At 47.2% G+C, this 21958-nt stretch overlaps 1 protein-coding gene across 1 annotated transcript in view; it reads left to right on the plus strand.

Annotated features, from left to right (window-relative positions):
• The first annotated feature begins 357 nt into the window (after nucleotides 1–357).
• The window catches only part of SLC4A5 (solute carrier family 4 member 5), a 55795-nt gene continuing 34194 nt past the window's right edge, over nucleotides 358–21958 (plus strand). Inside the window, exons 1-4 of the mRNA XM_040993675.1 lie at nucleotides 358–425; nucleotides 17849–18009; nucleotides 18431–18586; nucleotides 21237–21332. Coding sequence (XP_040849609.1) covers nucleotides 373–425; nucleotides 17849–18009; nucleotides 18431–18586; nucleotides 21237–21332 — 466 coding nt within the window. The 5' untranslated portion in view covers nucleotides 358–372. The remainder of the gene's footprint in view (nucleotides 426–17848; nucleotides 18010–18430; nucleotides 18587–21236; nucleotides 21333–21958) is intronic.

A 21958-nucleotide genomic window follows, 5' to 3' on the forward strand; every position in this document is an offset into this window, starting at 1 on the left:
CCTGTTCCTTGTTCTTGCTGTTACCCTGGCTTTGGTCCTTTTTTTTTTTTTAACCAATCTTTTCTGTCAATTGAAAGACTGAATGCAGACGAAATCCTCTCATCTCTTTCATCTCAAAGGATATCTTGTCCACTTCCATCCCATTACAGCATGTGTATAATTTCACCCAGGGGCTTGATATGATTTTACTGGATTAGGAAATATTTTCCCTTGCACTTGACTCCCACTGCGTTTTTGTTGGCCTTGTGGCCCTCCTGTGTTCCACAGTACCCAGAAGACTGTCTTCCTTGCACAGGGTCTCCAGCTGCTGAGCAGCTCCAGGACATCCTGGGGGAGGAAGATGAGACTCCCAACCCCACCCTCTTCACAGAGATGGACACTCTGCAGCATGATGGAGACCAGATGGAATGGAAGGAGTCAGCCAGGTGAGCCAGGGCCCTGGGAGGGAGGTGGAGGGGCCTCCCACTGCACTCTCTCCGTCGGGGAGCCTGATCCCTTATCTTATGCCTGGAAGCCTCTGGTCCACAAAGACCCACATGCTGCCTTGGAGTCCAGTGCTAGGTTGAGCACTCAAGAACAAACAGAAATGCATGGCTTAGCCTTTATTCTCCAAGAAATTAAAATTCAAGTGGGAAGGCAAAATAGTCCAGCTTGACACCCTTAGAGAATAATGCAAGGGCACATACTCTTCAATGTCACATGGTTCTAATTCAACGCTAAAGAAGAAAGCATACCAGAAGATTGGGAGACTTCCTGCTGGAGGGGGGATATGTGCCAAGCACCCTGAATCTGGTGCAGATGGAGAGGTCTAGTGGGCCATGGAGGGCTTGGCAGAGTACAGGGCTGGATAAGCAGAGTCCATCCTGGAAGAAATTGTGGTTAGCAGACAGTGCTATATGTAGGGAGAGTAGAAGAATCATCTGGAGCAGAGCCAAGAGAGTCGGGCTAGGGGTGCTGCCCAGAGTCCCAGGGCCCAGGGAAGAGTGGCCTCGGAACTGACCTGGGCAGGGCAGCAGTGCCACAAGGAACAGGACAGCAATGGTGAGAGCAACGGGAGGTTCCCCAGGAAGGATACCAGGTCTGGGAGCCATACACCCCTTTTTGCATTTTCCTCTACTCTACCCTTGCCCCCAAGAGGAAAAAATTAATTTGACTTAAATTAACTTATTAAATTAAGATTTAATATCTTTCTAATCAGAGAAATTAAGTACTAAAGAATATGATTTGTCAGGTGGGATTGGGCTATGTATGGTAGTGCTTCAAGCCATTGTGGTGGCTAAAACTGTTGTACTCCCCCAAGAATCAGTTTGGGCCCCCTTGGGAGCATTTGTGCCTTGGAAGACTGTGCATGGACTAACTCTCAACTGCTGGGCCCTGTCCCTGTGTGGAAGCTGAAGAGCCCCTTCCTGTCAGCCTGTTAGTTAAACCTTCCCATGTCCGCTGGCTCACAGGCTCGTCTTGTTCTAGCTGCATAGTGACCCAGAGCCAATGGGAGCTACTGTTCCCATTTCACAAACAGGATACTGAGATGTAGACACCCATGGCCAAAGCGTGTAGCCATCTGAGTCTGGGTTCCAGCCCAGGCCTATCTACTTCCCTAGCCCAAGGGCTTACATGCTTTGTCATGCTCCTGTCCACTTTTCTCAACCACTTCCCTTAGCTTTCCAATTTGTAGGGATTCATTTTAGACTTCTAGAAGGAGACAGGTCTGGAAGTGATTTTGCTGGGTTTCAAGATCAATAGGGATAGCTTTGGAAACATCTATCTAGGGTTGAGGAGATGCAGCAGGATGTTTTAAATACCAGGGCCAGCCTGGGCTAATTGTGACTTAATGTACTGAGAGGCTAGGGTCTGAAGCCACTGCCTGCCCAAGGGGTGAATAGAATGCTGGGAAAGGACTCTCAGAGGCCCAGAAGGAGGAGAAAGTGCCTCCCCACCCCAGACCCCATTGGGCAGGATGGGCACCAGAACCCTTGGCAAGAATTGGTAGGAGCAGACCTGCAAAAAGAGCCTGTCGCACACACTTGCACAGCCTTCATGAAGGGGGCCTTGGGACCCTCCATCACCACAGACAAGCCACACCAGCTTCTTTCCTCTCACTGAGTATACACAGGGTTCTCTGCAATACAGACTCAGAAATGAAACTGCTGAAATGTAGATGAAGTTCTAGAAGGAAGTGCCAATTGACAATAGGAAGTGGTCTGGCAATTACTAGGTACAAGGAATGGTATGTTTCCCTACAAGACAGGCTTTCTGAGATCAGCATGGGAGACCTGGAAGGGACTTGACATGACTTGGCTCAGACGGATCTTGAAAGGACAGTGGTGGCTGATTCCAAGCAGCCCGGAGAGGAGCAGCTGTGGGCCAGCTTGGGCACTGCATGCAGTAGAGGAGGGAACTGAGGGCCTTTCACTATGAGTTCCCTTACTCAGCTTCTGCCTTGTGCCCGGTAAGCTTTTCTCCAGCCAGCCCACCTGGTTTCTTGCTAATTGTTCCAGGCATTACCAGCAGGCCTCTAGGGCAATCAGCAGAAGGGCTTGGCCAGGACCACCGTGGCCTTGACAGTTCTCTCTGGCTCTGTCCCAGTGAGCTAGGTCAGACTTGTTGCAAGGTCAGACTTGTTGGGGACCCATCACTCCTCAAAGCAAGTGGGCAACCTTTTCCTCTGCCCAGTCTGTGGCATCTACCCAAAGGTCTCAGAAGTTTCTAGAATCTGAGAATTAGTAAATCCTTGTGGGTTCTGAGTCTCCTTGGAGTGCCAGCAGAGAATGACAAGGAATGGGAGCAACCCCCTCACAGATACTCAGCCCCATGTGAGCTGCGGGTCCAGTGAGAGTCACATCAAAAGGAATGGGGCAGAGGACCCTTTAATAAAAGCATGTAATTGGCCGCAGAGAGTGTTTGCTTTATTGAGTTAGGAGATTAACAGAGTGAAAATCTCAAATCCGCAAGGAATTTTCCCTGGCGGTGCTTTGTCGGGGGTTATTAGTTTGGGGGATGTTTCAGGCCCTTGGAGGAGTCACTCCTGGACGGATTTAAATGGCTTTTTGAGCTCTGCTGAGCCTTTACCCGTGCACATAATGGGGACTGTGTGTACAGCACCATTTCTAATGTGATCAATGCTTGTAGGTCAGGCTGTTAGCAAGATAGATTTTTATTAACTCTGTCTCTGTAGCATTCCCATGAGGGAAGTGCAACTGACGATTCCTCTTACTGACTTTGCCTAAAGGGAGGGCTGGATCCACTGGGATTCTGGGGGCAGTCCACCCAGAAGTCTGCCCTCCCTCAAGCCCACTATTTCCTCCATCCAAAAGGGAAGGGTGATGAAAAGAGTGAGCCAGGTTGGAACCCACTCACATGTAGAGGGCCCTTTAGGGTTACTCAAAAATAACCAGAGCTTAGCGCCTTCCAAGAGCTCTGAAAGCAAAATCCAAATTCAAGCCACCTCTGGTCTCAGCTCAGAGTAGCCACAGGAAAGCATGCACTTGCCAGAAGGTTCTTAGGAGACACGTATGCTATGAGAACATTCCTGCAGTGACCAGGACAGGATAGAAAGAGGGCATGAGAAGTGGGTCAGCTTACTTGGCTCAAGCCAGGTCAATGTGTTTTCCCCACATGCAAGCAGCTATGCTTTCTCATTCTGGGAAGGGTAGAGGAGAAAGCATGAATCTTCTGGCTTAGCTTTGAAAAGGCTCCCAATTTAGATTCTGTACACACACTCCCAGAGTCATTACCCCTCTTGGCAGAATGTACCCTGAACCTTTTGATCTCACACCCATCGGGAATCAACCTACAGGACCACAGCTGTTCACTGTCCATATAAAGCAAAGCAACAAACTGACAGCCTTGACGGAAGATGCCAACAAGCCTCGCCCATTAATCCAACTGAGATTTACCTAACGTTTCATATCTGCAAGCCATGAGCCCCAGAGGGGAGAAGAAAGGAATGTGGCTTCCCTGCTCACTTATGCTCTCAGGCGGATCAGGCAAATTGGCAAATAAGTAGGCATTTGGTGATGGAGGTACTACAAAAAGCTCACTCTAGAAGCTCCTACCCAGACAGCAGGTGTCCAGGAAAGCTTGCTTTCTGCAGGAAGAGGTGTTGATGTTGAGACCAAAGGCTGGATCAGAGGCAACCAGGAGAGTGGAGGAAGAAACCCTTGGAACAGGCTGAACACAACAAAAAATCTGCAGAATTTCCGAAAGGCCTGGCTGTAGAGTGAGGAGGAGTGGCCAGGCCTGCCATGCAGATCCTGGGCAGGCCGTGTTGTAGAGATTGGTTGTGATGCTCAGAGCTTCAGAGGACCTCAGCAAGGTTTGCTGTGGGAAAGGGACAGGGAAATGTATTTGTGAGAGGTGACCTGATTTTAGTGTAAAGAGTGGGCAAAGTTAGACCAGTTAGGCCAGCCTCGGTCCACGTGGAGATTGGAAGCCTGGATAAAGATGTTAGCCCTGGGGCCAGAGGGAAGCATGGAATGGGTTTGAGACAGCATTTAACTGGTGATATTGACAGGACTTGATGACAGACATCATGTGGGGGAAACAGCTAACTGAGGGGATGCTCAGCTTTCCAGCCTGAGAAGTGGGTACCTCATGAGAGCAATTTGGGAAACAAAAGGGGTAGCATGGCTTTGTTGTAGCAGGCATATTTCATTTTATTTTGAGTGCAGTTAATGAAGAGTTCCAGTTGGACACACTGTGTTTGAGGTTTATAACTAGTGGACAAAGGGGTGTGGAGTTTAACAGGGAAGAATAAATCTGTGAGGCATCAACATTTAGACATAAATCAAACTCATGGCAAAGGACAAGTTTTCTCCTGAGGTCTGTGAATTGAGAAGAGGGACCTCTAAAAACTGCAGCCTTTAAGGACCCAGACTGCCACTTCTTGGACATGGGAGTGGAAGGACATTCAAGCTGGAGGGAGGCGCTGACATCATCCTAGGAGATGGAGCTCCCAGAGCAGTCTCAGGATGAGTGAGTGGAGAAAAAATGTCAGAGAGAGAAGGTGGCTTTGGGTAGGACTCTTGCAAAATCATTTTCTAGAAAGGACAGGACTTCAGGCTCTCAGGGGGTCTTGGGTTCAAGGAGGTATTTGGCCTTTGTTTCTGATTATGAGAGGTCTGAACATACTGAATGCTGGAGGGAAGGGACCAGAAGAGAGTGGGTTACAGAGTTAAGAAACAGAGGCGCTGATGGGTGGAGTGGGGCACCCAAGCAGGTGGAGGGGCCCCCCCAAGCAGGTGGAGGAGCTCCCAAGCAGGTAGAGGGGCTCCTAGCAGGAAGCTGAGAGAATTCCAGGCTAGTGTGCCATGTGGAGAGATGGAATGGGAGAGCAGCCTGGAGGAGCTGTAGGTTGCTGGTGTGCCCATGTCAGGTGCGTAGCTCAAGCCCCATGGCCATCCTGTTGTACTGCAGTAGTGCTATGCGTGGGTATTTATAGCCAGGGGAAGGTTTCTAGGGTTATTTGACTCTCTATGCCTGTGGTTCTACCAGTCTTGGCAATCTCACTATTTCTCATTATCAATCTGCTTTAACGTTCAGTATCTAACTTGGTCCTTCCCTTTCTCTCATCAAACAATGATACCTGAGGCTTATGCTTGGAAAGTGGGAAAAGGGGATTTTTAAAAAATATTAATCAGAACCTGAATCAACTCTCAAGTAAAAGGACAAGGTTCCCCTGAGGTTGCTTGGGCTCTGGGCTCCACCCAGGCTTCTCATCTGGTAGCTGTTAAAAAACAGAATGGGGGATATGCTAGACACTTCCAGCCTCCGGTCACTGCTGGAACGTCACTGCAGCACGGCCTGAGACCTGTGCGTGTTGGTGAAGCAGCCATCCCACTCATGGGGTCAGTCAGACAGAAGCACAAATCTGCTACGTGACTGACCCAGGTTGGTTAGAGTGGACAAGCTGGCAGTGAGTGCAGCAGAAAGGCCAGTGAAGTGAGGAGAGATGACAGGGCCTTGTGCCTTCTGGCTGTTCTCCAAAGGCTGGAGTCAGGGCATCTGGAAGCTCCTGAGACACCTTGGGAGGTGGTCAGCAGGAGGCATCATCTCCCCAGCCAAAGGTCTTTTTGGAGAACCCTCAATCACGTTTGCCAGAAGGGGAGTAACCCACCATTAAGTTGCCTTTGTGCCAAGAGCCTTGCTTGATTTATCTATGAAGAATACAAATACTGAAAAGTAGAGAAAAGTATTGTGAACTCTCATATGCACATTGCTTGCTTCATTAATTATTAAGGTTTTATCCTCTACATCTTTTTTTTTTTTGGCTTACTTTCAGATATTTTCTTCTGTTGCTCACTTTTTCTGGATTATTTATTTATTTATTTATTTGAGAAGCAGAGAGGCAGAGACAAAGTTCCCATCAACCAGTTCGATGCCCTCAATAGCTGTGAATAAGCTAGGCCAAAGCCAGAAGCAAAGAACTCCATCTGACTCTACCATGTAGGCGACAGGGACCCATCTGCTTGGCCGTCCCCTGCTGCCTCCCAGGGTACATGTTAGCAGGTAGCTGGAATGTGGAGTGGAGAGCTAGGACCATACCTAGGCACTCCAGTATGGCACACAGGTGTCCCAAGCAAAATACCGAATACCAACCCCTAGAATGTTTTAAAGACACTCCCAGATGCTACAAACATTTTAGTGCTCACCTCTATGAAATTACATCTCGTAATCACTATATTTTTCTTTCTCCTAACAAAATTGAAAGTAATTCCTTCATATGACTAGAAATTGAGTATGGCTTCACATTTCTCAAATTGCCTTTACAACATCATTGTTTTTTTTTTGTAAAGTCAACCACGGTTGACAATTTTTTTTAAAAGATTTATTTATTTATTGGAAAGTCAAATATACATAGAGGAGGAGAGACAAAGAGGAAGATCTTCTGTCCGATGATTCATTCCCCAAGTGAGCGCAACAGCCGATGCTATGCCGATCCAGAGCCAGGATCCAGGAACTTCCTCCATGTCTCCCACACACGTGCAGGGTCCCAAAGCTTTGGGCCATCCTCAACTGCTTTCCCAGGCCACAAGCAGGGAGCTGGATGGGAAGTGGAGCTGCCAGGATTAGAACCAGCGCCCATATGGTATCCTGGCACATTCAAGGCGAGGACTTTAGCTGCTAGGCCACGCTGCTGGGCCCCTACAACATTATTTTGATATTACTTTGTACAACCAAGAATTAAAAAAAAAAGTCTACACGTTGATTTTGATGACTTTTCTCCCAGCCTGTTAGGATCAGAGCCATCAGACTTCCACGATACCAAAGAAACAATCTCCCCTTTGAGAATCACTTGACACCAGCCACTTTGCGCTAAAGTTAAGTCTCCCCATCTGCTTCATCTAGCTCCACACCCTGGTCTCAAGTGAGCTGTAGGGGACTGTGCTTGAGGCCCAATGGAGAGAGAAATACTGCTGTCATTGTCAAAACATTTTAAGCTGCAAATAACAGAAGCCCATTGAAGCTACCTTATGCAAAAGGACTATCAGCAAAATACACCCCAGGGAGCAGTGGGGACTTCGTGAGGCACACAGGCAGTCAAATCTCCAGGGCTGGTCCTGGAACACAGGCTTGTCCTCTCTCTGCTTTCTGTTCCCTGTTTCTCTCAAGGTGTTTTCTTCACTCTGCTGCAGTTGGCTTCCTCTGTTTCATTATAGCTTAAATAAGTTGATCATGGGGTTTAATAGATTAGCCTTTGTGAACTCAGCATTAGTCAGCATCCCCAGACCTAATCATCCCTAGGTCACTAAGAAGGCAAATTTCTGAGTCTGGACTGGGGTGGCTACCTCAAAGGGCCTCTGCTGTTCATCCCACCCTCCCAGGAGCTTCTGAACTTACATGCAAGTTGACCCTCAATCCATGCCTAACTATTCAGCCTTTTTATGCTTTGTAAGCTTTTTTAAAGAATTTATTTGGGGGCCCGGCGCGATGGCGCAATGGTTGAGGTCCTCGCCTTGCATGCCCGGGATCCCATATGGGCACCGGTTCTATCCCCAGCAGCCCCGCTTCCCTTCCAGCTCCCTGCCTGTGACCCGGGAAAGCAGTGGAGGACGGCCCAAAGCTTTGGAACCCTGCGCCCGCGTGGGAGACCCAGAAGAGGCTCCTGGCTTCGGATTGGCATAGTATCGGCCGTTGCACTCACTTGGGGAGTGAATCATTGGACGGAGGATCTTCCTCTCTGTCTCTCCTCTCTGTATATCCACTTTTCCAATAAAAAAAATAATAAAAATAAATCTTTGGAAAAAAAGAATTTATTTGGAAGGCAGGGTTATGAAGAAAGAGGGGATGAGACAAAGATCTTTCACTCCCCAAATGGCCAGAGTTGGGCCAGTGAGAAGCCAGGAACCAGCAGTTTTTCCAGGTCTGCCACATGGATGTGTAAGGGCCCAAATGCTCAGGCACTCATCTGCTGCTTTCCCAGGTGCATTAGCAAGGAACTGGATTGGAAGTGGACCAGCAGAGCCTTGAATTGGTATCCATATAGGATGCTAGTGTTGCAGGTGGTAGCCCTACCAGTTACACCACCACACTGATCCCAGGTAATTTCTTGCTGCTTTTGTCAACTAGAGATTATCAGGGGATTTCTCAGACATTGTTAGGAGAGTTTTTCATTGGCCTATATGTAAGTTAACCCTGCTCATCTGTTTCTGATGGGAAATTCTGGGTCCTGACAGGACTTTAAACTACCCTTGCTTGCTAATGGAGAAAAATTCACTTTAAGAAATGAATCTGGGCCTGGTGTGATAACGTAGTGGTTAAAGTCCTTGCCTTGCACACACTGGGATCCCATATGGGCACCAGTTCTAATCCCAGCAGCTCCACTTCTCATCCAGCTCCTTGCTTGTGGCCTGGGAAAGCAGTTGAGGATGGCCCAAAGCCTTGGAACCCTGCCCCCACATGGGAGACCTGGAAGAGCTCCTGGCTCCTGGTTTCAGATCGGCTCAGCTCCAGCCATTGCGCTCACTTGGGGAGTGAACCATCAGACAGAAGATCTTCCTCTGTCTCTCTTCCTCTCTGTATGTATATTTGACTTTCCAATAAAAATAAATAAATCTCAAAAAAAAAAAAAAAAGAAATGTATCTGTGGGACACAGGTTAAGCCAGCTCCTGCATCCCTGGCATCCCATATGGATGCTGGTTCCATCTTGAAACTGGCTACTCCATTTCTGATCCAGCTGCCTGCTAATGCACCTGGGAAAGCAGCAAAAGATACCCAAGTCCTTAGACCCCTGAACCCACATGGGAGAGTGGGTTCCTGGCTCCCAGTTTTAGCCTGGTTTGGTCCTGGATGTTGTGGTTGCTTGGTGGGTAAGCCAACAGATAGAAGATTTCTCCCTCTGTCTGTAACTCTGCCTTTCACATAAATAAAAGAGAGGAGGGCTGGGGGAGATTGCATTCTACAGAGGTTACATTTAATTTTTTTTTAAATTAGGATGCCCCTAAGGGAGATTTTTTTAAAAATGTTATATGGGACAGGTGTTTTGGTATAGCAAGTAAAACTGCTGTCCATGACACCAGCATCCTATATGAATGCTAGCTCATGTCCTGACTGTTTCAGTTCAAATCCAGCCTCCTGCTAGTGGCCTAGGAAAAGCAGTAGAAGATGACCCAAGTGTTTGGGACCCTGCAACCCACATGGAACACGTGGTAGAAGTTCCTGACTCCAGTGTGACCCAGCTCTGGCTGTTGTGTTGCCATCTGTGAATCAAACCTGTCTCTCCCTCTCTATGCAATTTTGATTCTCAAATAAATAAATTGTATTTTCTATTATACATTTATTTTATTTTTGATAATGTTTATATAGTTCGGAAGGATATATGGCCATATGGACCAGTGGTTAGGGTGGGGAGGGTCAAGGTATGGGGGAAAGCAGATGAGACAATTGCTTCCAGTGTTTATTTTCTTTCTTCCTGTTTCTGGGTGTAGGGAAGAGAGGAGCGGCTGATCCCAGCAGTCCAACTGCACCAGTCCCTGGGGACTGGGGGATAGTCATTTGATGTCACCCTAAGATCCCCAATGCAGAGCATGTTATGAGGGTAGTGCTTAAGTGGCTTTGATAATTGATTTTGTTGCTCCAAGGTCCATTGGCTGGCGTAGTCCACCTTAGAGTCTCCAATGCTTGGCTGGGAGAGTTGTCCAATTTGTTCTACCCTCCGTCCTCTGCCATGGTACTAGACATCCTCTGCAGATCTCAGTGAGCTGTCATTTCCCCTATGTGCATCTGATTGTGCCATGCACTATACAGGCTTCAGCAACCAAGGAGGCCCAGTTCTGACACATGCATTCCACAGCCAGAACACAGATCTGTGATTTTCTCTGTGGTTGGAGTTTTGAGTCTAGTGGTTTAATTTGGCGAAGTCCCCAAAAAAACCTTGCCTGAGGTGGCCCCAGGCCTGACTTCTATGTTTGCCAGTCAGTGCAGGGTCTGGCTCAGTCTATCACCGCCATCAGCATACACACACACTGGTAGTTGCAGTCACCCAGTCAGTTCTGTCCCATCCCCATTTCATACACCAGCCAATGGATGCTGCATAAATAAGTACGGAAAGAAAGGACCTCCCCTGTGGTCAAAACATCTGTATTCTCCAGATTTTGCTCTTATCTATTCTCACTCAGCAGCTGCCTCTTTGTTTCCTCTTCTCACATATCTGGGTCTTCCTTGTTAAATAATGCGAGTGTCTGATTCTCAGACCCCCTGAGGCTCTAATGTAATCATCTTGGGGTTCAGCCTGAGTTTTGGAGTTTGTCAACAGCTCTCAGATGATTCAAATGAGAACTGCTAATACTTAACCCTGGGTGGTGCATCATCTACAGAGGGTTAACATTGAAGCTCCTTGGGGAGGACTTTAGCCCTGGCCAGATCCTTTCTGAAGGAGTTTGAGTGTTAGACACCTGGGCTCTGTAACACTGTCTCCCTGTTGTGTCATTAATAGAATAGCAGTGAGCTCTAATCATCTCTGTGACCAAGTTCCCCGGGCACAGAGAAGGCTTCAGTTCTGGGTTCCACTTTGCGTGACTGGGAGCTGCTTTCTGTGCCATGTGACTTTGTAGAGGCCCCATTCCATCCCTCCTGGGATAGAGGCAGCTGGTGCCCTCCCTTGGCACGCACAGTGTGGGGGCCTCTGCCACTGCCCAGGCCTGAGCAAAATCCCTAAAAGTCTGTTTCTACAACCCAGAGATTTTCTTTCCACTTGACCTGCCTCTCCAACTCTAATTCCTTACTTTTTGAAACCAACTGTGATATAAAGGTCACTTTGCAATGAGTTGATTGGGATTATGTGTTAATCATTTCATCGGGCTTCCCAGCAGTTTCTAAACCTGGCTTTGGTCTGAGTGTTGTTGTTATTGTTGTTTTAATATTTATGTATGTATTTGAGAGTTACAAAGGGAAAGATAGAGGGAGATGCAAAAAAAAGAGATGTTCTATTCATTCACTCTCTCTTCAACCCACAAAATCCTGGGGCTAGGCCAAGCTGAAGCTGGGAGCCAGGAACTTCTTCCAGGTCTCCCACATAGGCAACAGGGGCCCAGGCACTTAGGCCATCATCTGCTGCTTTCCCAGGCACATTAGCAGGAAGCTGGATTGGAAGTAGAGCAGCCAAGACTTGAAACAGTGCCCTTATGAGATGCCGGTGTTGTAGGCTATGTCTTAACTTGCTTTTCCACAACCTTAGGCCCCAGATGAGCCTTTTAGAACAGCCAGTTTCTTTATCTAATCTGGAAAATTCAAATTGATAATAAAATGATATGTGGTGGAATGAAGCCCTAGCTTTAGCAAGTATTTAAGGAGAATTGATCTGGGCAAGGGACCATGAGACAGCATCAAAGAAATGATGGCCTTGGCCTTATGAAGTGGAATGTCCATGTGAATGTGACATGTGTTATACACTAAAACAACAAGAGAATAAGCTTGACCACAGTTAATTGGCATTTTAGGTTCTGAGCCTGAAGTTAGGAACTTGACCAAGAACTGGCTATATGACAGATTTATCTGGGTCCCAACCCAAATGTTGTTATGTGAATTGATCTGGGGCATGACCTATTCACTAAATTTTAAAGCATGTAAGATGTTCTAACATGAAACTCAATGTAGGGGGCGTGGCGCGATGGCTCAGTGGCTAAATCCTCATCTTGCAAATGCCAGGATCCCTATGGTCACCAGTTTCTGTCCCAGCTGTTCCACTTCCCATCCAGCTCCCTGCTTGTGGCCTGGAAAAGCAATAGAGGATGGCCCAAAATCTTGGGACCCTGCACCCACATAGGAGATGTGAAAGAACCTCCTGGCTCCTGGCTCTTGGCTTCAGATTGGCATGGCTCTGACTGTTGTGATCATCTGGGAAGTGAACCACTGGGTGGAAGAGCCTCCATCTGTCTGTACTTCTCTTTAAATCTTCATTAAAAAAAAGAAGAAGAAAAGAAAGATGGGCCTGGCGTGGTGGCCTAGCAGCTAAAGTCCTCGCCTTGAACACGCCAGGATTCCATGGGTGCCGGTTCTAATCTTGGCAGCTCCACTTCCCATCCCGCTTCCTGCTGTGGCCTGGGAAAGCAATGGAGGATGGCCCAGAGCATTGGGCCCCTGCACCCGCGTGTTAGACCTGGAGGAATTTCCTGGCTCCTGGCTTCTGATCAACACAGCACGGGCTGTTGCGGTCACTTGGGAAGTGAATCATTGGATGGAAGATCTTCCTCTCTGTCTCTCTTCTCTGTATATCTGACTCTGAAATAAATAAATCTTTCAAAAAAAAAAGAAGAAAGAAAGAAATTAAGTATAAGGATCATCATCCTAATATGGGATCTTTGTTTTTTTAAGATTTATTTCATTAATTTGAAAGGCAGAGTTTCAGAGAGAGAGAGAGAGAGAGACAGACGAGGTATTTCATTTGCTTATTCATTCCTCCAAATGGCTGCCATAGCCAGCGCTAGGTCAGGCTGAAGCCAGGAGCCAGGAACTCCATCTAAATTTTCCATATTGGTGACAGGGATACAAGTCCTTGGACCATCTTCTTCTGCATTCCCAGGTGTATTAGCAGATTGCTGCATTGGAAATGGAGCGGCCAGGATTCCCAGCTAGCACTCACAGGCATACCTACATTGCAGGTGGCAGCTTAACCCACTACACTAGAATGCTGGCACTACCAGGGCAGTATCTTCCAGTGTGGTCCCTGGATCAACAGCCTCTGGGTACTTGGTAGGAATATTCAGTGTTGACAACCCTTCCCCTACCCCTGGACCTTCTGAGTCAGAGACTGCAGGGCTGAAGACAGCACAGACTGTATTAGCCAAGTCCTTCAGAGGAGTCTGATGTTTGACAATTGAGGTTCTAGCAGAAATAAGCAGAATACCTGGGAGGGACTTTGTGCGGAAGTAGCTCCCTCACTGAACAATGGGAAACAGAGAAATCCTGGAGGTAATCTGCTGAGCAGCAGCGCTCACATCCCTGGGAGTGCATTAGTGTTGAAACTTGGAGCCTTATAGGACCTGCTGCCACAGAATCTGCCTTTTGGCAGGATTCCCATGTACTTTAAAGCTTGAGAAACTCTGTTATAGAATGTGTACTGTGTCTAGCTTGCAGCTACAAAGTCAGAGAATGATCAGGCTAGGAAGGAGGCCCAGAGAGTCGTTTTCCATCTTCAGCTGGTGTTTCGAGAGCCATTCTAAGGGAGAGATCCTGGCCCTTCTGTAATAAGGTCAGGCCCCTTGTTATATAAGGACGCTGGGACACCGGTGCACAAAGTTTAACTTTCCCACACTGGGATCCAGACAACTCACATGGTTTTTTGGGGAATCAATGGCCAGGCTGCCCTAGTGGGGTAACCATCCAGTCTTCATTGTTTTAAAAAATCTCTGCAGGTCATTCTAATGAAGTTTGAAAGCCACTACTGTCCATCTTTGGTTCCCCATGTTTCTTTGTTCATTCAGTGTGGAAGAAGCTACATTTCTAGCTATAGCCATTAAAAACCCAAGATGGAGTCCCACATCATATGTTTAACAGTTCAGCATTTAAGTTCCCCAAATAGGTGCAAAGAGGACATGAGACTTGTCCCTTAATGAAATTGTCTAGTGCCTGGAAACTTTACTGAATTAAGTTCTCAGACATCTGGTAGCAAGTCTAGTCCTAGCATGGCCTTGAAACCAAAGGTACCTTTGGCTTTTCTGCAGACTTCACACAGGGAAGTGGTGTCTGGCTATGTGTGTATGCAGCTGACAGTGGACATGTGTTTAAACACAGTACAAATAGTAGAAACCCTGAGAGGTGGAGAAAGCAGTTGTCTGTGCTCTTCGGAGTTACTAAGGGATGTTTAAAAGAGGAGGCACGGGCCCCAGCATGGTGGGCTAGCAGTTAAAGTCCTCACCTTGAACGTGCCAAAATCCCATATGGGCACCGGTTCTAATACCAGTGGCCCCACTTCCCATCCAGCTCCCTGCTTGTGGCCTGGGAAAGCAGTCAAGGATGGCCCAAAGCCTTGGGACACTGCACCCGTGTGGGAAACCTGGAGAAAGTTCCTGACTCCTGGCTTCAGATCAGCGCAGCACCGGCCATTTTGCTCACTTGGGAACGGAAGATCTTCGTCTCTGTCTCTCCTCCTCCCTGTATATCTGACTTTGAAATAAAAATAAATAAATCTTTTTAAAAAATAAAAGAGGAGGCACACCCTCACTGACTTCTCCTGGAGAGAATAGCATGTGTGCGGAGAGCTGATAAATAGGATATCAGGGCAAGGAGCCTCCTGGGAGTGTTCAACCCAGGACCTTGCCAAAGGGCCAACCTATGTGGCCCCATGCACTGGGCTACCTTACACTTACAGGTGAGTGAGGAAAGCTCATGGAGTACTAAGGAATTTTAAGTAACAGAGTAAAACTATAATTTATCCTGTCTGTTTTTCAGCAAAGAACAATCTGAATGAGAGAGACCCCAAGGGGAACAGGTTATGCATTCTTTCACCTAAATCATTTGAATTTGTCCTTCGGTCTCTTCTTGGTAAAGCTTTTGCCAATACAACTTTAATTATTTTAGAATTATTTATTTATTTGAAAGGCAGAGTTGCACAGAGACACAGAGAGAGAGAAAGAGCATTTCCATCTATTGGCTCATTCCCCAGTGGCCGCAATGGCGAGAGCTGGGTCAGTCCAGAGTCAGGAGCTTCTTTTGGGTCTTCAGTATGGGTGGCAGGAGCCCAAGGACTTGAACCATCTCTTGCTGTTTTTCACAGGCCATTAGCAGGAAGCTGGATCAGAAGTGGAAAAGCAAGGATTTGAATTTGCACCTATATGAGATGCTAACACTTTAGGCAGCAGCTGTATGGCTTAGACCACAATACTCACTCCATTAATGCTTTAGAAAAACCTTACTCTTAATATCACACAGGCTTGGCTCTACCATAATTTAAATAATGCTCCCCTAAACAGATTTCCCCACAAAACTAGCCAACAGCAACTTAATGATTTTCCAAGGCCATCAAAAGGCAAAGTATACAATAATGTGAATGGGGAACTTGAAGGAAAAGATGTTCAACCTCACTAATGACCAAAAGAATGTAAATGTGATCTGGCTTTCTAGTTACCAATTACTGTTACTAAAGATGAAGAATAAACATACTAGCATTTGAGAGACTTTAGGGAAACATGAGGTTTCACGCGTACTGGTGGGGTGTGCCTTGCCGTGGACTTTCTGGACAAGAGCCTGGCAGCATGAGCGTGGCCACCCCCTCAGGTTTGCCCTGACACAGGACGCTGTCTGTGCTTTGAATTTCTGCCAGTGTGAGAATGGGAGAATATCATTTTACCTGTGGGTACTGCTAGTACAGCAGAACCTCCTTTCCTATGTTGATTGCTGCCTTCTTTTTGTTTTCCAGAAGTGTTGACTTTCTTTCTTATTTGTTTTGTTTTTTTGTTTTGAGAGAGAGAGAATCTTTTACCTGGTCTATTCCTGGAATGGCCACAACAGCCAGAATTAGGCTAATTTGAAGCCAGGAACTTTTTTCGGGTCTTCCTCACAAGTGGTAGCAGCCCAAGTACTTGCACTATCTCCTGCTGCTCTCTTGTCTCGTTAGCAAGAAGCTGGGCCAGAAACAGAGTGGCCAGACTCCCAAGTAGTGGCATAAGCCACTGTGCCATGATGTCTGTCCCAGAAGTATTTATTTACTATTGGGTATAAATAGCCTTCTGGACTCTTTCAGATATTTTCCCAAGTATTTACTTTTGTTTGAACTTGGCTTATGTCATATTTTATTATATAAAAAATTTAGGGACCAAGTGTTGTGGCATAGGGAGCTAAGCTTCCCCATGAGGCTGGCATCCCATGTGGATACCCGTCCAAGTCTTAGCTGTTCTACTTCTTATCCAGCTCCATGTTAGTATGCCTAGAAAAACAGTAAAGGATGGCCCAAGCACCCTGCATCCATGTAGGAAACCCAAAGGAAGCTCTGGGCTTGTGCTTTTGGTCTTGCTGAACGAGGCCATTTGTGGCCATTTGGAGAGTAAACCAATGGATGAAAGATTTTCTCTCTCTCTGTGCCTTTCAAACAAATTTTAAAATTCTAATATTTTTTAAAGTTTGTATTTATTTTATTTTTGTATCATCTGTCCATTTTTTGCTTTTGTAGTTTTACATCTTGTCTAAGATGTATTTCTCCACAATATTCTCATTTTTTTAATCTCATATTTTTTGAGTATTTATTTATTTTATTGGAAAGGCAGATTCACAGAGGAGGATATAGAGGAAGATATTCCATCCATTCCTCAAGTGGCCACAACAGCCAGAGCTCAGCCGATCTGAAGACAGGAATAGGGAGCCTCTTCCAGGTCTCCATGCAGGTGTAGGGTCCCAAGGCTTTGTGTCATCCTCTATTGCTTTCTCAGGCCACAAGCAGGGAGGTAGATGGGAAGGGGAGCAGCCAGGACATGAACTGGGCCCATATGCGATGCTGGTGCTTGCAAGCCTCCTGGCTACTCCACTTTTGAATGAACTCTCTGCTAATGTGCCTAGGAAAACAGCAGAAAATGATCCAAGTCCTTGTGCCCCTGCACCCATGTGGGAGACCCAGACTCTCCTGGCTTCCGCCCATCTCTGGCCTTGACAACCATTTGACTAGTGAACCAGCAGATAGAAGATCTCGCTCTGTCTCTCCTCTGTAATTTCATATCTGTTAATACAGGCCTTCTTCCCATTCTTCTTCTTTTTAAGTTTCCCCTAATGTTTGTCAGATATTTTGCTTTCTTACAGTACTATAGAATTAGTCATGATCCAAAAATAAACCCTTGGGGTTTTTACTGGAGTAAATGGAAGTCATCCTACTGATTTGAGGCTAATTAAGCATTTATTTATTTGAAAGGTAGACTTCCAGAAAGAGAGAGAGAGAAACCTTCTATCTGTTGGTTCACTTCCAGGATGGCTGCAATGGGCAGGGCTGAGCCAGGGCCAACAACCCAGGAACTTCTTCCAAGTCTACCACATGGATGCAGGGGCCCAAGCCCTTTGGCCATCTTCTGTTGCTTTCTGAGGCATGTTAGGAAAGAGCTGGTTTGGAAATGGAGCAACCAGAACTCAAACCAGTGCCCACATAGGATGCCAGGCTTGTAGGCCGCAGCTTAACTTGCTGTTCCACAATGCCAACCCCAAGGCTGCCATCTTGAGAAGGTGGTTTCGGGGTCTCCAGGCAGGATTCCTTGCTTCTCTGATCCTCAGTCCCTCAAGAGATCCTCTGCTTGTGAGTCTGGGACCAACATCTCAACTGCATCTACGACAGGAGCCCGAGACCATGCCCTTTTCCCCAGATAAGCAGGTGGGGGTCTCCTCCCAAGGACACTGGCCATGCTAAGCCCCCATATCTGCCCCACCCGCTTCCAGGTGGATAAAGTTTGAAGAAAAGGTAGAGGAAGGAGGTGAACGCTGGAGCAAGCCCCACGTGTCCACACTGTCCCTTCACAGCCTCTTCGAGCTTCGCACCTGCCTGCAGACGGGGACGGTGCTGCTGGATTTGGAGAGTGGCTCCCTGCCACAGATCATAGGTGAGACGGGGACCCCTTTGGGCAGCATTCTTGCTGTTCTCTCAAAACCAGGCACAAGTCTTGCCCTCCAATTCCTGCCAATTTATGTGTTTTGTACTAACCCATTCAACTTTGCTGGAAGTATGTTGCCCAAGAATTCGTTTTAGGATCAAAGGAAGTTGAAAAGCAATGTTATTCATGGTACCCTGGGCATTTTCTTACTATTTTATTTGCTCTTCATGGTAATACTGGGTGATAGAACAGAGAACTGCCTATACACATCCTTCCTGTACATGAAGAGACCAAGAGTTCATGATGTGCCCAGGTTTGCCATTAGTGGCAAAGTTTCTACTTCACCTGCCACCTTTTGCTCAGTAACATGACCCCACACCCTGGGTGCATTCTGGGCCATGTGGACCAGGTATGTTCGTTTCTCACTCAGATGACGTTATCGAGAAGCAGATCGAGGATGGGCTGCTACGGCCAGAGCTCCGAGACAGGGTGAGCTACGTATTGCTGAGGAAGCACCGGCACCAGACCAAGAAGCCTATGCACCGCTCCCTGGTGGACATTGGAAAGTCTGTCTCTTCTACCACCAGTGAGTCTGCCTGTCTGCTGCTAGGCACCAGGCACACGGGCCAGCTCCCTGCGGTGACTGGGATGATCTGGCTTCATGATGTGGGAGAAGTTCTGGGGCTCCCCCAGGTCCCTTTACAGTCAGGGCTGTAGGACCCCAGGCATACTCCAACACTGTCCCCATCCCCAGAGCAGAATGATTGTTGGAAAGAGAGCTGTTTCTCAGGCTGGAATGCACACAACCTTCCCTCAGAGGACCTGGAACATGTCTTCCTTGTGGGCCCCTCCTGGACCAGTCAGAGTCAGCCAGCCTGGGAACAGAGGCAGGGTGGGACGTGGCAGGTCTAGGGAGCACGACAGGAGAGCCTCAGGTGCCCACAGCAGGAAACTGCTGCCAGAGGAGGCTTGTTTAGGAAAAGGCCTGAAAGATGCTCACCAATCTCCCCTCCCCACCGACAAAGCAAGAGCTTTGGCAGAAGCCACGTGGAGGTGATAGAAGGGGATGAGTTTATGACAAGGGTGCCAAGGCTTACAAGGCTGATTGGCAGAGCCAGGGCCACTCAAGGGAACTGCATGGTCCTGAGTACATATCTCAAGCCTTCCACCCTCTGCGCTCAGTATGTGAGTCAAGAAGCCTCATGATACGAGCTCTGCTAAACTTGGCAGACAAATGCTGTCACCAGAGCAGTTAACAGTCAGTAAGAAAACACTCTCCAGGGACTCTTCTTTTCTTTTTTGCTGTATGTGCATCTATTGTGATTACTAAAAAACCAGAGTGAGGGACCTGGCATGGTAGCCTAGTGACTAAAGTCCTCGCCTTGAACGCACCGGGATCCCACATGGACACCAGCTCTAATCCCAGCAGTTCCACTTCCCATCCAGCTCCCTGCTTGTGGCCTGGGAAAGCAGTCGAGGACGGCCCAAAGCCTTGGGACCCTGAACCTGTGTGGGAGACCCAGAAGAGGGTCTGAGCTCCTGGCATTGGATCAGCGAAGTTCCAGCTGTTGTAGTCATTTAAGGAATGAATCATAAGCTGGAAGATCTTCCTCTCTGTCTCTCATTCTCTCTGTATATCTGACTTTGCAATAAAAATAAAATAAATCTTAAAAAAAAAAAAAAAAAGAATGAGCACCACTCCTACATTCTGTAGTTAAATTTCTGCATATCATGGGTCACTTAAAAAAAGGGTTTATTAACTTTATTGGAAAGGCAGATTTACAGAGGATAGACTGAGAAATGTCTTATCTGCTGGTTCACTCCCCAAATGGCTGCAATAGCTGGAACTGAGCTGATTCAAAGCCAGAAGCCAGAAGCGTCTTTTGGGTCTCCCATGTGCATGCAGGCTCCAAGGCTTTGGGCCATCCTCTACTGCCTTCCCAGACCACAGGCAGGGAGCTGGATGGGAAGCAGGGCCACCGGGATTAGAACCGGTGCCCTTAGGGGATGATAGTGCTTAGAGGTGGAGGATTATTAGCCAGTTGAGCCAAAGTGCCAGCCCGCATGGGTCACTTTTATTAAAAGCATCATAACTATAGATGGCAGCAATTCACGGTTTCTCTTACACAATAGCAATTTTCAAAGAAGCAAAAGGACATCACAACCGAAAAACAGCATGCGTACAAAGTCATGTCTGTCAACCTCAAGGCTAGTTCAGAGCTGAAGTAAATTTTTAAAAAGATTTATTTATTTCTATTGGAAATGCAGATATACAGCAAGAAGGAGAGACAGTAAGATCTTCTGTCTGCTGATTCACTCCCCAAGCGGCTGCAATGGCCAAAGCTAAGCCGAGCCGAAGCCAGGAGTCAGGAACTTCCTTTGGGTCTCCCACATGGGTGCAGGGTCCCAAGGCTTTGGGCCGTCCTCAACTGCTTTCCCAGGCCACAAGCAGGGAGCTGGATGGGAAATGGGGCTGCTAGAATTAGAACCGGTGCCCATATGGGATCCTGGGTGTGTACAAGGCAAAGACTACCATGCCAGGCCTTGAAGTAATTCTGTTTTAATACAAACAGCATTTTCTACTTTGTTACTTTAACCCAAAATAAAAAAGCCGTTTTTAAAAAGCTACCAGGATCTCTCTTCTTTCACACTTTTCTCATTCTACTTTTTGTTTTAGACCACTGTGGTACAAGACCCTGAGACATTGGAACTGTAGTTCTATCTGGCAAGAACTCTCACAGAAGGTTAACTTTCCCAAAACCAGGGTCCGACCTCTGTAAATGAGTTTTTTAAAAATGGAAAACATTGATTATATCCTACAGCACAGGTGTGCCCTGCACTTGACATGTTCCCAGAACTGTTCTGAAAGCGCCTCCTGTGTGGACACACTTCATCCTTAGCAAATCTGTGGCTTAGGTGCTGTCCTTGCCATGCAGTCAGGAAGCAAAGATGAACCCAGGTCGTATGCTGTATCTAGTGCCTATTTAATAAGTTGTGTATCTATCTCATTTTCAGCAGTTCAAATATTTCTGTAATTTTGTTGAGGTCTCTTTTTCTCTCTCTTCCTCTATCACACACACACACACACACACACACACACACACACACACACACACACTCCACATTTTTCCTGAAAGGGGAAGAAGCACATCTTGCTGACCAGCTTTATTTAGCTGAATGACTATGCTGTGCCATTGGGCTGGTTACCAAGTCAGGTGCCCTGCTCCTCCTTCCAGGTCGCAGCCCCGCCCGGAGCCCTGCAGGTGGCTCGAGTCTGCACCGCTCCACCGAGGACCTGCGGATGCGGCAAAGTGCAAATTATGGACGTCTGCGTGAGTGCTGCTGGCCTCCCTGTGTCTGCTTCATCCTGGCTGTGGCCCTGGGGGAATGCCCACCTTTTCCTAGGCAGGGGGTAAAGTCCAGGATTCACTAAGGATTCATGCGTGGGCGAAATCTAACTGCAGCTCAAAGCCTGGGCTGTTCTCAGGGCCCAACACACTGCCACAAAATTCCAAGGACTCTCCTAAAGATGAAGTTTTAATTCATACCCTGGCATGATCAGTACTCAAGCCTGTGCTGTCAGCATTTAAAGTGGGGGAGAGGGAGACCTCTGGTTCGGGAACCATTATTAGCCCTGTGGAATCATTTGGTTTGACCCTGCCAGAGCAACTCTTTATGTAGGACTCAAAGTTCAAGCAATAGCATGATTTTTTTTTTAATTCTTAATATTTAAAAGAAAGATTCTGGCTTTTTAAAAACTTTTTTAGAAGATTTATTTATTTTTATTTGAAAGGCAGAGCTACAGAGAGAGACAGAAAGAGAGGGTGGGCAGAGAAAGAGAATGAGAAAAAGAAAGAGATCTTCTATCTGCTGATTCACTCCCCACTGGTTGCAATAACTGAAGCTGGGCTGTCCCAAAGCCAGAAGCCAGGAACTTCTACTGGGTCTCCCATATGGG

Source organism: Ochotona curzoniae, unplaced genomic scaffold (genome assembly GCF_017591425.1).
Source record: "Ochotona curzoniae isolate NIBS_2020 unplaced genomic scaffold, NIBS_Ocur_1.0 contig_883, whole genome shotgun sequence".
Classification (NCBI taxonomy): domain Eukaryota; kingdom Metazoa; phylum Chordata; class Mammalia; order Lagomorpha; family Ochotonidae; genus Ochotona; species Ochotona curzoniae.